This window comes from Sesamum indicum, linkage group LG2, assembly GCF_026168435.1.
Source record: "Sesamum indicum cultivar Baizhima isolate 11 linkage group LG2, ASM2616843v1, whole genome shotgun sequence".
NCBI classification, from domain to species: domain Eukaryota; kingdom Viridiplantae; phylum Streptophyta; class Magnoliopsida; order Lamiales; family Pedaliaceae; genus Sesamum; species Sesamum indicum.
The window spans coordinates 9,568,833-9,586,281 of record NC_142658.1 but is presented as its reverse complement, the minus strand read 5'-3'; the positions used below and the strand labels follow the sequence as shown (position 1 = coordinate 9,586,281).

The 17,449-nt window shown below is 42.1% G+C and overlaps 1 protein-coding gene across 1 annotated transcript; it reads right to left on the bottom strand.

Moving 5' to 3' along the window:
* Positions 1-7,497: 7,497 nt before the first annotated feature.
* On the bottom strand, positions 7,498-16,162 carry LOC148789156 (uncharacterized). The gene is made up of 5 exons (XM_088877889.1): positions 15,941-16,162; positions 14,901-15,698; positions 13,271-14,012; positions 7,733-7,834; positions 7,498-7,589 (listed from the first exon to the last, which is right to left on the bottom strand). The coding sequence occupies exons 1-5, from the start codon at positions 16,160-16,162 to the stop codon at positions 7,498-7,500; spliced, it is 1,956 nt and encodes a 651-aa protein (XP_088734015.1).
* Between the last annotated feature and the right edge of the window lie 1,287 nt (positions 16,163-17,449).

Sequence of the window (17,449 nt, the reverse complement as noted above, 5' to 3'; positions counted from 1 at the left end):
CAGGATCAAAAGTAGACTGGTGTTCACTACTTTCGGGATCACTTAAAATTCCACGTCACAACTTTATTCTATGGCTTGCCATCCAAGGCAAGTTGGCTACGATAGATAAACCATGGCTTGCTCACCTTGGCCCATGTATCCTATGCAATGAAGATTTGACAGAGACACATGCACATTTATTCTTCCAATGCAGATTTAGCCGAGATGCCTCACGGAAATTCGAAGAACGATATGGTTCTTGTGGCCCAATAGAGAGTGGAAAGATGACATTACATGGGCTTCATCAACATGTCTTATAGAGCACTACTTGCATCATGTGTGTACCACATTTGGAAGGAAAGAAACCTGAGACGATTCGTTCACACCGAGAGGACGCCTACCACCATTGCATTACTTATCATTGAGGACATAAGACAGCAAATCCATAGCATCACACTATCTAGATTAGTCAGTACACGTGCATTATTTCGATTATGGCGAATCCCTTGGCATGTCGAGGGATAAACCATTTTGGGACCATATTGTTGTACTGTACCAATTTTACTTAATGAAACTTACTTTTACCAAAAAAAAATGTGGGTGGAAACCCAAAAAGTTCCAAAACCGCAACTAGGAAGTCCCATTCAACTGAGTCATACGCCTTTCTAATGTCAACTTTTAACGCGCATCTGGGAGGTAGGCGTGACTGATTGTATCCCGAGAAAAGTTCCTGAGCTCCTGCCAGGCAGCGTTTGTCCCTGGCCGGAGCATAGGGGACAATGTTATGTTAGCACAGGAACTCTTCACTGGTTACAATCAGGCCCGACTCCCACCGAGATGTGGTTTGAAAGTTGATATTCAGAAGGCGTATGACACTCTCGAGTGGGATTTCTTGCTATCGGTGCTTCAGCTATTCGGTTTCCCAGAGATTTTCAGACGATGGGTTGAGGAATGTATCAGTTCACCTTCCTTTTCGGTGGGAATGAACAGAAAGCCACATGGATATTTTGCGGGTGCCAGAGGGCTTCGACAGGGCGACCCCTTATCGCCATATCTCTTCGTCCTTGTGATGGAAACTTTACACATGGGAATGCTACAACTAATCGAGCAGGACATGAACTTCGCATTCCATTGGAAGTGTGACGATATTAGAATCTTCCAACTGGGGTTCGCTGATGACTTACTCCTATTCTGTCGGGCCAATACTGAATCTGTTCGGGTCTTCAAATCCGGATTAGATAGATTTGCTGATTGGTCGGGGTTACGCCTCAATGTTGAAAAAAGCCACATCATCATATCCCGATGAGCTTAGAATGTACGAGAGGAGCTACTTGCGGTGTTGGGGTTTTAGGAAGGCCACTTACCGATGAGGTATTTGGGTCTACCATTGATCTCTTCTCGATTATCTATCGCCGACTGCCAACCATTACTGAGTAAGATCGATACACGTATCAATGGTTGGGAGGGATTGGCACTGTCATATGCCGGCAGGGTACAGATCATTAAGTCTGTTCTTGTGGCTATGGGTGTATATTGGGCTTCGGCATTTATTTTGCCAAAAGGGGTCATTAAAGATATTGAGAAGCAATTGCGAGCTTTCTTATGGAGAGGTACCGGAAATAGTGGATACTCTAAAGTTGCATGGAAGGAGATTTGCAAACCGAAGGAGGAGGGAGGACTTGGCCTTAAGGATATGGGAACTCTTAATCGAGCATTGATGTGCAAAAAGCTATGTGAAGTCATCCGATGTGATAGGACTTCTATCTGGGTCGAGTGGCTGCGGCATGGCAGACTACGAGATGATTCGATATGGACTATCCCGGAGAATCGTGGACCATGGGGATGGAGAAAAATGTTGAGGTTGAGAGGCTGGTTACGCTCAGAGGTGGAATATCGTATTGGTGATGGAAGTGATTTTTTCTTATGGAAGGATCCCTGGCATCACCTTGGGCCCCTCCTTGACAGATTTCCGCGGGGACCAAACAGTCTGGGATTGCATGAGTCTACCATGTTAAGCTCGGTTATCTGTGAGGGCCATTGGCACTGGCCATTGATCACAAACATGGAATGCGTGGAGATTACACACGTGCTGCCTCGGATCCATAGGGGTACAGATCGTAGTATATGGAAAGGTCGAGTGGGAAACCCACTACCAGGAGTTCTATCGGGCTATGATACCAGCAGGACCGAAAGTAGGTTGGATTTCACTCATTTCGGGTTCTTTAAAGATCCCGCGACATTTGTTTATCCTTTGGCTAGCTATCCTGGAGAAGCTCGCAACGACGGATAAACCATGGTTCTCCCATCTTGGGTGCTGCGTGCTGTGCAATGAAGACATGGTGGAGTCACATAACCACCTGTTATTCCACTGCAGATTTAGTAGGAGATGCCTCAGTAGTATTCGGCGCATTGTATGATTCCAGTGGCCTAATAGGGATTGGGTCAGTGATGTTGAATGGGGAGCAAGAAAATGGCGTGGGAAGCACATCATCAATATATCCTACCGATGCCTTCTTGGATCGTGTGTATACCATATTTGAAGGGGGAGAAACCTGAGACGTTTTGAGCACGAGGAGAGACCCCCGAGCGTAGTGGCCAACTTAATAGTAGAAGATGTTCAACAACGTATACTCAGTATTAAGCTTCCTAGATCTATTAGCACATGTGCCTTGTATAGACTGTGGCGTATCCCTTCGCCTGTCGAGGGAAGCGCCTAAAGAGGGACTCTGTTGTACTATACTTTCTTTTCTTTAATGAAAATTACACTTACCCAAAAAGTTCCTGAGTTAGCATGATATTGTCTCCGATACTTTTGCCAGGAACGAATGCTGCTTGGCATGGGCTAATGACTTTTTCCAATACCACACTCAGTCTTTTGACAATAAGTTTGGCAATAATCTTGTAGAGGACATTGCAGCAAGAAATAGGTCGAAAATCACCAACGGACATAGGGGAATGTACCTTCGGGATAAGCGCCAATATTGTGGTATTGATTTGTTTCAAGAGCCTCCCGGTAGTGAAGAAATCTAACACTGCCCTCGTAACCTCGCCTCCCACAATCGGCCAGGCAGCTTTGAAGAAGCCTGACGAGTACCCATCAAGACCCGATGCCTTATCCTCTGCAATATCGAACACTGCCTCTTTGACATCCGAGGGGGTGAATGGTGATAAAAGAGAATTGGTTTCATCCTCAGTCACCAGATGTCTAGCCCACGGTCTGAGGAACCGAATATCAATCATGTCCCATCGTCTTTGTCCTCCCAAAAGGATACGATAATAAGATACAAATTCATTGATAACAGCCTCCTGCTCCATGTGAGTGATCTCGTGCTCATCATTAATTTGCAAAATTCTCCTTGTTGCCCGTCTCTGTGCAATCTTGCGAAAAAACACCCTAGAACATTGATCACCATTTTTCATCCACTCCATTTTTGCTCTCTGATGTAACATGGTTTGTTCGAGCTTCGCTGCTTTGGCCAAAACCATCCGACAACAGTGCTCCAAGAATAAGAATACTTCCTCCTGCCGGTTTGCACTAACCAGGTTTTTTGCCGCCTCAAGAAATCCCTTTGCCAACTGTACATTGTGCGATAAATCTCCCTTATTTCTCCTTTGTTCCCGGAAGATTGGTTTCAATGCTTTAAGTTTCCGAGTTATCGCATACATCGGTACACCAACTACATCATGTTTCCAAACATTCTGTACACTGGGAATAAATTTTGGTGAGAGGGTAAGATAGTTGTCAAAATGGAACATACCTCCCAACTGTTGCTGTCTATCCCCACATAACACTAGTGGTGAATGATCCGAGGTACGTGGGGTGAGGCTGAAATATGCGGATGTGGGGAATCGGGCAATCCATGTATCATTAATGAGCATCCTATCAAGTCGCTTCCATAGATTACGTGGACTTGCACTACAATTGTGCCACGTGTACCATTCTCCTTGCATGGGTAGAGGTAACAATCCGGAATTCTGGATACAATAATTGAATTCCTCCATTGCAGGCCGTATGTCACCAGAAGCTCCACAGACTTCACTGAGATCACGTACTGCATTAAAATCACCTCCGACTAGCCACGGAGTATCCACGCACTGGATGGCAATTGTACTAAGTGAATCCCAAAGTGAGCGTCTGTCCGCTAGCTCTGTAGCCCCATAAATGACAGTAATATCAACTGATTCCTGAAGAGCTCGGATAATGACATGACTGTGTAAAAATTGTGTACTCAACTCAACCACAGTAGCATCAAGAAAATTATCATCCCAACCAATCCAGATATGATTACCCGTCAACGCATAATTCATAAACCATTTCCAATGAGGTAATAAAAATGACTGAATATGAGAAGCATTATTAACTCGTACTCAAGTTTCAAGGAGACCAATGAAATTTAACCTAAACTCAGCCACAAGATCCTTTACTGCAAGCTGATGGTCCCTCTTGTTCAGGCCACGCACATTCCAAATTGCCATATTCAACATAGATCACCATACTTGGGGCTGCTTGCTTTAGGACCCCTATTAGCATCATCTGCATCTTCAAGCATTTGTAAGTTTATTTTCCTTTTATTATGCTTAGCAAATTTACAATGCAAATCACCTTGTTGTACTGTATTACTTTACTTAATGAAAATTATATTTACCTAAAAAAAAATTTACAGCACAAATGCTTGGGTCTAGATCTACGTTTGGGTCAAGTTTCGTCGAATTCTGAGAAAACGTTCAAAATTTAGCTATTTTGTCACGGTTTTATTAAAGAAAGTTTGTTTCTCTTTTATACAAACTTGTAGTTAGTATTACGCTTAGCAAATTTACCACACAAATTCTTGGGTCTAGACCTACGTTTGGGTCAAGTTTTGTCGAATTCTGAGAACTCTCAGAATTTAGCTCTTTTGCACTTTTTTATTAAAGCAAGTTTATTTTTCTTTTATACTAACTTGTTGTTATTATTACGCTTAGCAAATTTACTACACAAATGCTTGGGTCTAGACCAATGTTTGGGTCAAGTTTCGTCGAATTCTGAGAACGTTCAAAATTTAGCTGTTTTGTACGGTTTTAATAAAGCAAGTTTATTTTCCTTTTATATTAACATGTAGATATTATTACGCTTAGCAAATTTACCACACAAATTCTTGGGTCTAGACCAATGTTTGGGACAAGTTTCGTCGAATTCTGAGAACGTTCAAAATTTAGCTATTTTGCACGGTTTTATTAAAGCAAGTTTGTTTCTCTTTTATACAAACTTGAAGTTATTATTACGCTTAGCAAATTTACAACACAAATGCTTGGGTCTAGATCTACGTTTGGGACAAGTTTATTCGAATTCTGATAACGTTCAAAATTTAGTTGTTTTGCACGGTATTATTAAGGTAAGTTTGTTTCCCTTTTGTACTAACTTGTAGTTGTTATTATGCTTAGAAAATTTACCACACAAATGCTTGGATCTAGACTTACGTTTGGATCAAGTTTCGACGAATTCTGAGAACGCTCAAAATTTAGCTGTTTTGCACGGTTTTATTAAAGCAACTTTGTTTTCCTTTTATACTAACTTGTCATTATTATTACGCTTAGAAAATTTATAACACAAATTCTTGGGTCTAGATCTACGTTTGGGTCAAGTTTCGTCGAATTTTGAGAATGTTCAAAATTTAGCTGTTTTGCACGGTTTTATTAAAGCAAGTTTGTTTCTCTTTTATACTAATTATTAGTTATTATTACGCATTGCAAATTTACCACACAAATTCTTGGTTGTAGACCTACGGTTGGGTCAAATTTCATTGAATTCTGAGAACGCTCAAAATTTAGTTGTTCTACAGTGTTTTAATAAAGCAAGTTTGTATCACTTTTATACTAACTTGTAGTTATTATTATGCTTAGCAAATTTACCATACAAATGGTTGGGTCTAGACCAACGTTTGCGACAAGTTTCGTCGAATTTTGAGAACGTTCAAAATTTAGCTGTTTTGCACGGTTTTATTAAAGCAAGTTTGTTTCCCTTTTATATTAACTTGTAGGTATTATTATGCTTAGCAAATTTACCACACATATTCTTGGGTCTAGACCTACGGTTGGGTCAAGTTACGTCGAATTCTGAGAACACTCAAAATTGAGCTATTTTGCACTGTTTTATTAAAGCAAGTTTATTTCCCTTTTACACTAACTTGTAGTTATCATTACACTTAGCAAATTTAGCACACAAATGCTTTGGTCTAGACCAACATTTGGGTCAAGTTTCGTCGAATTCTGAGAACGTTAAAAATTTAGCTGTTTTGCACGGTTTATTAAAGCACGTTTGTTTTCCTTTTATACTAACTTTTAGTTATTATTACGCATAGAAAATTTACAACACAAATGCTTGGGTCTAGACCAACGTTTGGGAGAAGTTTCGTCGAATTCTAAGAACGTTCAAAATTTAGCTGTTTTGCACGGTTTTATTAAAGCAAATTTGTTTCCCTTTTAATAATTATAAATTATATACATTATGAACGTTCAAAAATAGTTAACTTTTGAACGTACACTGAATTCAATGAAACTTGACCCAATCGTTGCTTTAGACCCAAGCATTTGTATTGCAAATTTGCTAAGCGTAATAATAACTACAAGTTAGTATAAAAGGGAAACAAACTTGCTTTAATAATCGGGTGTGGATAGCGTGGGATGATAATTTTATTGATGTTAATGTGGTTGAATGTGGAACGCAATTTATCTATTGTCTTGTTAATATTCATGCAATTCATGAGTCAGTCGCTGTTACTGTCGCTTATGGAGCTACTGAGGTGGTTGATAGGAGAGAGTTATGGAATGCCCTGGAAAATTTAGCGATAGAGTGTGCTGATATCCCGTGGTTGATTGGAGGGGATTTTAATGCAGTTCGCGACCTCAGCGAAGTATGTGGCACATCAGGGGATATCCGAATAGCTATGGAAGATTTTAATGCTGCCATTCAGAATACAGGATTACTACCACTACCCATGCAGGGAGAGTGGTACACATGGCACAACCACAGTGCGACACCACGGAACCTCTGGAAAAGACTGGACCGCATGTTGATAAATGATAGATGGATGGCACGGTTCCCTAACACATTCTACTCGGTCCTTACACCACGCACTTCAGACCACTCACCGATGGTACTAAATGGGGACCGGCAGCAGCAATATGGCGGTATGTTCCCATTTGATAATTACCTCGCTCGTTCACCTGAGTTTATTCCTAGTGTGCAGAATATATGGCAACATAACATTATTGGTACGCCTATGTATGCTGTGACACGCAAACTCAAAGCATTGAAACCAATCTTCCGAGAGCAAAGGAGGAATAAGGGGATCTATCGCACAATGTCCAAATGGCGAAAGGGTTTCTTGAAGCAGCACAATTACTTGCTAGCTCAAGAAAGAGAGATGAACTATACATACAACTAGAACACTGTTGTCGACTCGTACTGGCCAAAGCAACAAAATTGGAGCAGATTATGTTAAATCAACGAGCGAAGATGCAGTGGATGAAGGGAGGTGATCAGTGCTCCCGAGTGTTCTTTCGGAAGATTGCCCAACGAAGATCATCAAGGAGGATCTTCCAGATCAACGATGACCAGGGATCCACTCGCACTGATCCAGAAGAAGTTATTAATGAGTTTGTCACATACTACCAAAACCTGCTAGGAGGAGATAGACGAAGAGCAAGTATTGACATTTGGTTTCTCAGACCGTGGGCTAGGCACATTCTGAGTAATCTACCGCTTTACTATTACCGTTCACACCAGCAGATGCCAAACAGGCGGTTTTTGACATTGCTGAGGACAAGGCCCCAGGCCCGAACGGATACTCATCGGGCTTCTTCAAAGCAGCATGGCCTATAGTTGGACAAGAGGTGACTTCGGCAGTACTGGACTTCTTTAGTACAGGTCGACTTCTAAAGGAGATAAATACTACACTTTTGTCGCTCATACCAAAAGTACATTCCCCTATGACGGTTAGTGATTTTCGGCCCATAGAATGCTGTAATGTACTTTATAAGATCATTGCAAAGCTCATTGTCCAAAGGTTGACTGTGATAATGGGCAAACTGATCAGCCCATGCCAAGCGGCATTTGTACTGGGACGCAGCATTGGAGATAACATCATGCTAGCACGGGAACTATTTACGGGATACAACCAGACTCGTCTACTTCCTAGATGTGCTCTGAAAGTTGACATCCGAAAGGCATATGACACAGTTGATTGGGATTTCTTGATAGTAGTCATGGAGATGTTTGGGTTCCCTATTACTTTCGTGAAGTGGATTGAAGAGTGTGTGACAACACCTTCATTCTCTGTAGGGCTAAATTGGAAGCCCCATGGATTCTTTCGAGGAGCCAGAGGACTTCGGCAAGGTGACCCTTTATCACCCTACCTATTTGTGCTTGTGATGGAAGTCCTACACTTGGGCTTCCTACAGTTGATTGATCAAGAGGAGATATTTTCCTATCATTGCAAATGCGAGGCAGCCAGGATCTTTCAGTTGGGGTGTGCGGATGATGTGATATTATTTTTCCGTGCTAATATGGACTCTCTAAGAATTTTCAAAGCAGGTCTGGATCGTTTTGCCGAATGGTCGGGTCTCAGACTGAACGTGCAGAAAAGCCACTTGATTATCTCACGTTCAGCGCAAGCATTGCGTGAGGAGATGTTGGCGCTACTCGGATTTCAGGAAGGGGTTCTTCCAATGAGGTATATGGGGTTACCACTTATATGGTCTCGACTAACTATTGCAGATTGCCGTCCACTATTACTGAAGATTGACAAACGGATTGCTGGATGGGAAGGTACCACTCTATCTTATGCTGGTAGAGTACAAATTATTAAATCTGTACTTATAGCACTGAGTCTTCATTGGGCATCGGCATTTATATTACCGAAGAAAGTTATTAGTGAAATTGAGAAAAGATTGCGAGCTTTCTTGTGGAAGGGAACGACGAATAGTGGTTATGCCAAGGTTGCGTGGAAAGATATATGCCGACCAAAGGAAGAGGGAGGACTTGGGTTTTAGGACATCAGTACCTTGAACCGTACATTGATGACAAAAAAACTATGTGATGTCATTAGATGCGACAGGACATCGATCTGGGTTGAATGGTTGTACTAGGGACGCCTACAACACACCTCTATATGGACGATTACGGACCAAGGCGGCTCATGGGGATGGAGGAAAATCCTCCGATTACGGATGTTTCTCCGAACTATGGTGGACTACCGGATTGGAGATGGGAGGAATTTCTTCTTGTGGCAGGATCCGTGGCACCACCTTGGCCCTCTTTGTGACTCTTTCCCACGAGGACCAAGGCTACTTGGACTAGATGAATCATCCAGACTCAGCACGGTGATTCATGAAGGAGTATGGCAGTGACCGCTTATCACGGATCTAGAGTGTTTGGAGATCACACATGCACTACCCACTATTTTTGGAGGGGAAGACCGTATAATTTGGAGATTTGAAAATGGTCGACCATCAACACAGGCTATTTACGAGTTATTCGACCCACCAGGACCGAAAGTAGGCTGGTCTTCACTACTTTCGGGATCACTTAAAATCCCACGTCACATATTTATTCTATGGCTTGCCATCCAAGGCAAGTTGGCTACGACAGATAAACCATGGCTTGCTCATCTTGGCCCATGTATCCTATGCAATGAAGGAATGACAGAGACACATGCACATTTATTCTTCCAATGCAGATTTAGTCGAAGATGTCTCACAGAAATTCGAAGAGCAATACGGTTCTTGTGGCCCAATAGAGAGTGGAAAGATGACACTACATGGGCTTCACGGAGATGGAGGGGTAAACACATCATCAACATGTCTTATAGAGCACTACTTGCATCATGTGTATACCACATTTGGAAGGAAAGAAACCTGAGACGATTTGATCACACCGAGAGGACGCCTACCACCATAGCATTACTGATCAATGAGGACATTAGATAGCGAATCCATAGCATCACACTAACTAGATCAGTCAGCAAACGTGCTTTATATCGATTATGGCGAATCCCTTGGCCTGTCTAGGGATAAACCATTTGGGGACCACATTGTTGTACTGTACCATTTTTACTTAATGAAACTTACTTTTACCAAAAAAAATACCGTGCAAAACAGCTAACTTTTGAACATTCTCAGGATTCGATGAAACTTGACCCAGTCGTAGGTCTAGACCCAAGAATATGTGTGGTAAATTTTCTAAGCGTAATAATACCTACAAGTTAGTATAAAAGAGAAACAAACTTGCTTTAATAAAACCGTGCAAAACAGCTAAATTTTGAGTGTTCTTAATTCGACGAAACCTGTCCCAAACGTTGGTCTAGACCCAAGCATTTGTGTGGTAAATTTGCTAAGCGTAATAATAACTACAAGTTAGTGTAAAAGGGAAACAAACTTGTTTTAATAAAACCGTGCAAAACATCTAACATTTGAACGTTCTCAGAATTCGACGAAACTTGACCCAATCCCAGGTCTAGACCCAAGCATTTTTATTGGAAATTTGCTAAGCGTAATAATACTACAAGTTAGTATAAAAGGGAAATAAACTTGCTTTAATAAAATCGTGCAAAACAGCTAAATTTTGAACGTTCTCAAAATTCGACGAAACTTGACCCAAACGTTGGTCTAGACCCAAGAGTTTGTGTGTTAAATTTTCTAAGCGTAATAATAACTACAAGTTAGTATAAAAAAGAAAAAAACTTGTTTCAATAAAACCGTGCAAAACAACGAACTTTTAAACGTTCTCAGAATTCGACGAAACTTGACCCAATCGTAGATTTAGACCCTAGAATATCTGTGGTAAATTTTCTAAGCGTAATAATACCTACAAGTTAGTATAAAAGGGAAACAAACGGACTTTGAATGTTTGGAGATCACACATAACCTACCGCTTATATTTGGAGGTGAGGATAGGGTGGTGTGGAGATGTGACGAAGGGCAACCTACTACTCAGGCCCTCTACCGATTATTTGATCACTCTAAGCCGAAAGTAGGATGGTCTTCACTACTTTCGGGCTCCTTGAAGATTCCTCGTCATTCGTTCATCTTATGGCTCGCAATCCTTGGCAAACTACCTACCATGGACAAATCATGGCTATCTCACCTGGGGGTGTGCATATTGTGCGATGAGGGAGCTATGGAATCTCATCCACATTTATTCTTCAGATATGCGATGAGGGAGCTATGGAATCTCATCCACATTTATTCTTCAGATGCAGATTTAGTCGTTAGTGCCTTTATGAGATTCGCAGAAGGATTCGCTTTCACTGGCCCAATGGAGATTGGGCAACAGATATTGAATGGGCGACACGAAAATGGAGAGGTAAGCACATTATTAATAGCGCTGACCGTACACTACTTGCATCGTGTGTCTACCACATATGGAGGGAGAGGAACTTGAGGAGATTTGAACATACTGAATGGACACCGGCCACTTTGAGTATCCTAATCATCAATGACGTCAGGTAGAGGATTCTTAGCGTTGATTTAGCATCGTCAGTCAGTACACGAGCATTGTATAGATTATGGCGTATCCCTTGGGTAGAGGGAGAAACCATTTGATGATCACATGTTGTACTGTACCATTACTCTTTATTAATGAAATTTACATTTACCAAAAAAAAACAAAAAGTTTTGTCAAATTCTGAGAACGTTCAAAATTTAGTTGTTTTGCACGGTTTTATTAAAGCAAGTTTGTTTCCCTTTTAAACTAACTTGTAGTTATTATTACGCTTAGCAAATGTATAACACAAATGCTTGGGCGTAGATCTACGTTTGGGTCAAGTTTCGTCGAATTCTGAGAATGTTCAAAATTTAGCCGTTTTGCACGGTTTTATTAAAGCAAGTTTGTTTCCCTTTTATACTAGCTTGTAGTTATTATTACGCTTAGGAAATTTAACACACAAATTCTTGGGTCTAGACCTACATTTTGGTCAAGTTTCGTCGAATTCTGAGAATACTCAAAATTTAGCTGTTTTGCACGGTTTTATTAAAACAAGTTTGTTTGCCTTTTATACTAACTTGTAGTTATTATTATGCTTAGTAAATATACAACACAAATGCTTAGGTTTAGACCAATGTTTGGGTCAAGTTTCGTCGAATTTTGAGAACGTTCAAGATTTAGCTGTTTTGCACAGTTTTATTAAAGCAAGTTTGTTTCCCATTTATACTAAATTGTACTTATTTTTTTAGGTAAAGATAAGTTTAATTAAGTAAAATAGTACAGTACAACAGTCCATTGTGTTATCCCTCGACAGGCCAAGGGATACACCATAGTCTATAAAGGGCACATGACTAATGGAACTGGAGAGATTAATACTCAAAATCCTCTATCTAATGTCGTCGACAAAAAAGGAAGCCAATACGTTTTCCGGGTGCTCAATCTGTTGGAATTGTCTCGAGTTTCTTTCTCGCCATATATGGTAAACAAATGCTCCAAGTAATGCTCAATATGCTATATTGATAGTATGCTTGCCTCTCCATTTCTTCGTTGCCCATTCCACATCCCTCACCCAATCTCTGTTGGGCCAAGCGAATCGAGTAATTTTACGTATGGCTGCAAGGCATCGTCTACTGAAACGGCATCGGAAGAACAAGTGGGAATATGTCTCGTCTGCATCCTGATCACAAAGAATACATCCTCCAAGGTGTGTGAGCCATGGTTTGTCTGTCGTCGGTAATTTTTCCTAGATAGCCATCCATAAGATAAATGAATGCCTTGGTATCTTCAACGAACCCGAAAGTAGTGAAGTCCAGCCTACTTTGGGTCCAGGTGGGCGAATAAGTTTGTATATAGCTTGGGCGGTTGGTCGCCCTTCCGGGAATCGCCAAATGATTCTATCCTCTCCACCATGAATCGGGGGTAATGCATAGGTAATTTGAAGGCATTCCAAATCCGTGATGAGGGGCCAGTGCCATTGGCCCTCATCCAAAACCACATGGAGTTTGGTAGATTCATCAAGTCCAAGTAAACTCGGTCCTCGTGGAAATCTACTAATCAGGGGTCCAAGGTGATGCCATGGATCCTTCCAAAGATAGAAGGTCCTTCCATCTCCAATATGCAGCTCCACCATTGGTTGGATAAGGCTGTGTAGTTGCATTAGTTTTCTCCAACTCCACGATCCTCCCTTCTCATCGACTGCCCAAATGGATTTATTTCGAAGTCGTCCAAGCTGCAACCATTCAACCCATATAGATGTTCGGTCACATCTAACGACATCACACAATTTTTTTGTCATTAGGGCTCGGTTGAGTATCTCAATATCTTTAATACCTTGGCCCCCTTCCACCACCGGTTTGCAAACATCTTTCCACGCGACTTTTGCATATCCTGTATTTGAAATGCCTTTCCAGAGGAATGTTCGAAGGCGTTTCTCCACTTCCTTAATAATTGCCTTCGGTAATACGAATGCAGAAGCCCAATACAAGCTTAATGCTAAAAGTACATATTTTATGATTTGTACCCGACCAGCATATGATATTGACATTCCCTCCCATCCAGCAATACGAGCATCAATTTTAGATAAAAGTGGCTGACAATCAGAGATAGATAATCTAGATGAAATTAGAGGAAGGCCCAAGTACCTCATTGGGAGTTGTCCCTCCTGGAAGCCCAAGATCGATAGCAACTGTTCTTTCCTTTCTAGTGCAGATCGGGAGATAATTAGGTGACTCTTTTGAATATTAAGTCGGAGGCCCGACCATTCCGCAAACTGGTCCGGTCCCACCTTTAGGACTCTAACAGAGTCCGTGTCAGCTCTACAGAAGAGGAGGAGATCATCCGCAAATCCCAACTGGAATATTCTCGCTGGCTCACACTTCCAATGATACGTGAATTGCATATCCTGCTCAATTAATTGCGAAAGTCCCAAATTCAATACTTCCATAACAAGCACAAACAAGTAGGGAGATAAAGGGTCTCCCTGTCGACGTCCCCTCGCTCCAGCAAAGAACCCATGGGGATTTCCGTTTAAGCAAATCGAAAATGAGGTCGTCGTAATACACTCCTCAACCACCTGGTGAATGTTGATGGAAACCCGAAAAGTTGCAAAGTCGCTTCAAGGAAGTCCCACTCAACTGTGTCATAGGCCTTTCTAATATCCACCTTTAATGCGCATCTTGGGGGCAGTCGCGCCTGATTGTAGCCCGTAAACAGTTCCTGGGCTAGCATAATGTTGTCACCTATGCTTCGTCCCGGTATGAATGCTGCCTGACTAGGACTGATTAACTTGTCCAAAACCACTCTCAACCGTTGGACAAGTAATTTAGCTATGATCTTATATAAAACATTGCAGCATGAGATGGGTCTAAAGTCACTTACAGACATAGGAGAATCAAAGCCAAAAGTGTAGAGTTGACTTGCTTAAGTAATTTTCCGGTAGTGAAGAAATCTAGTACCGCCTTTGTAATCTCCGTCCCCACTACTGGCCAAGCTGCCTTATAGAATCCTGATGAGAAACCATCAGGGCCCGGAGCCTTGTCCTCAGCAATGTCAAAACTGCTATCTTCACTTCCTCCGGTGAGAATGGTGAAAGTAGGTGGCTAGCCTCCTCATCAGATAGTATATGCCTCGCCCAAGGTCTGAGATAGTTAATATCTACGAATGCTTGACATCTATTACCTCCTAAGAGGTTCTGATAATAAGATACAAATTCATGCACAACTTCCCCTGGATCCGTGTGTGTGGTACCATGTTCATCATTAATCTGCAAGAATCCTCCTCATCGCCCGTCTCTGAGCAATCTTGCGAAAGAAAACCCTGGAGCATTGATCACCTCCCTTCATCCACTGCATCTTGGCTCTTTGTTGTAGCATAATTTGTTCAATTTTGATCGCTTTTGCATACACAATCCGCAACAATGTTCCAGGTAAAGGAGGAGCTCATTTTGTCTATTCGAGCTCACCAATGCTTGCGCCTCTTCAAGATATCCCTTCGCCAATTGGACATTGCGGGTTAAGTCCCCCTTATTCCTCCTCTGCTGTCTGAAGACCGGTTTCAGGGCCTTGAGTTTACGTGTCACCGCATACATGGGCATGCCAACCACCTCATGCTGCCAAATATTCTGAACACTAGGGATAAAATCAGGCGAGATGGCAAGGTAATTGTCGAATTGAAACATACCTCCATTATGTTGCTGTGAATCCCCATAAATGACTAGTGGCGAGTGGTCAGAAGTCAGGGGTAAAAGGCTATGATATGATGAGGTAGGAAACCTCGCAAGCCATCGATCATTGATAAGTAGCCGATCCAGTCTCTTCCATAAACTTCGTGCTGTCGTACTATAGTTGTGCCATGTGTACCATTCACCTTGCGTAGGCATTGGTATCAACCTGGCTTCCTGAATCCCAGTATTAAAGTCTTCCATAGCTATCCTTATATCTCCCGATATGCCACACACCTCATTAAGATCTCGGACAGCGTTGAAGTCCCCACCCACCAGCCACGGGTCATCCGTGCATTGTAGGGCCAATGTCCCCAATGTACTCCATAGGGTCCGCCGATCAATCACCTCAGATGCACCATAGACAATTGTGATGATAATAGATTCATGGAGAGTTTTATTAGTGACACGACAGTGTATAAATTGTTCGCCCAATTCAAGAACATGAACATCCAATAAATTATCATCCCAAGCAAGCCATATACGATTTCCAACAGAGGCATAGTCATCAAACCATTTCCATTGAGGCAATAAGAACGACTAAATATGCATGACATTAGTAATACGAACCCGAGTTTCAAGAATGCCCAACAAATGTAACCTGTATTCAGAGACGAGGTCCTTTAATGCGAGCTGGTAGTCTCGTTTGTTCAGCCCACGGACATTCCAAACAGCAAAATTCAACATGGATCACGTCTAGTGGGGCTGCTTGTGTTAGGACCCCTAGGTGCTTCATTTGTGTTATCAAGGTAATGTAAAGCATCAAAAGCATTATATAAAACCACTGCCTTACCCCTATCGTTGTGTTTATAGGCATTATGCTCCATAAGCTTTTCATCCTCCTCATTTGTCGAAGCTCCAACTCCCGTACTAACATTATTCGAAGCCTTCCTATTCTTTTCAGTGGCCGGTGGTGGTTGGGGGACGTTAGTTTTTGGCACGTATATCGCTACAGGTGGTTTTGTAGGTTTGAGAGGTTTGTTCAGTTTGCAATCTTTCGTCATATGGCCGATCATCATACAACTCATACATTTCGGAGGGAGCCATTCGTATTCGATGTCAATTTTACATGTGTTTCCCCTCCATCCTCATTCGGTGTCATGATAATGATATGTTTTGTCAGCTTCTGTGTAACGTCTATCATCACACATACACGAGCGAAATCCAGTCTCGTGCATGCCCTTGTTATTGCGTTTGGGTATAGAGGCTTGCCCACTCCACTTGCAACTGTGCTCAACCCTTCCATTGTCTAGTATTCCATTGGAAGGTGTCGTAATTTAATCCAGACGAGTATTTGTGTATGCTTTAATTTTCTCATAGCCATCCCCGATTCCCACTACTGTAGTACTATTGGTTGTCCTTGAAACAACTATGGACCCCCTTCTATCACCTCTTCCATATCAATAACGGTTTTGAATTGAAAGAAGAAAAAACCATTAACTGTTGTTGTTACCTCACGTAAAGAGGGCCATACCGAGTGAGCATATTCCTTCAAATGGTGGTAATACGGCCGCTTTTCCAGAAAGTATCCAACTGCAGTAGATTTCCAACGTCGAGATCCATCACGCACAATTTCCAAGGATGGGCGACAACCTCCCCATTATGTTTTATTGGGGCAATATATGAAAGAGTTTTCCGGGACGAGATGTTAAAAGCAATGCTTATTTTGTCATCATCTAGCGATTCTCCACATGCATAGAATGGAATTTTGCCTACGAATAACCCCGTTGGAGCTCGATTCGCAACAGGATAAGTCAAATTTTTCAAGCAAGAATCCAGTGTGACATCATGCATGACGTCATCAGAAGGTGCAGCAAAGTCAGCAGTGACATCAGCAGTCTTCAAGTCAACTGCTGCAGTCATGCTGACATCATCCATGACATCATCAACCCTCTCATCTTCCACATCATCCGCCACTTCATCTGCCACTTCAGGAGCAATCTGACGTGAATCAGCCACGTCTTCCACCTGTGGAGCTGCCACAGTCGCCGGAAAATGTCCATATGAGCCACCAGTCGCCGGTCGGGGAGTGTCTGTTCCAGCGAAACGTGAAGAAAAACCAATCGCCGGCAAATCTGAGGTCTGCTGTCGCGATGTAGTTTTCATCCCTCTGTTTTCCAATGTAGAGTCTGTTCTCACTGGTTTCAAACACCTCAAAGCCCGACGCAGGCTAGCCACCATTGGTGGAGCTTCACCCAAATCTGTAAGTGAGCGCTGTGACGACTTCGAACGAAATATCTTCGTCCATTTAGATTTGAGTTCTCTCAATGCCATAACAGCGTTTTTGTCTC

Excerpts from the sequence above, each read along its gene's own strand:
- LOC148789156 (XM_088877889.1), bottom strand. The coding sequence starts at position 16,162 with ATGACGAAAGATTGCAAACTGAACAAACCTCTCAAACCTACAAAACCA. Across the intron at positions 15,699-15,940 it reads ACGATAGGGGTAAGGCAGTG|TCGTTCTTATTGCCTCAATG; the intron begins GTTTTATATAAT and ends ATGCATATTTAG. Across the intron at positions 7,590-7,732 it reads GGCATCTGCTGGTGTGAACG|TGCGAGTGGATCCCTGGTCA; the intron begins GTAATAGTAAAG and ends CTTCTGGATCAG.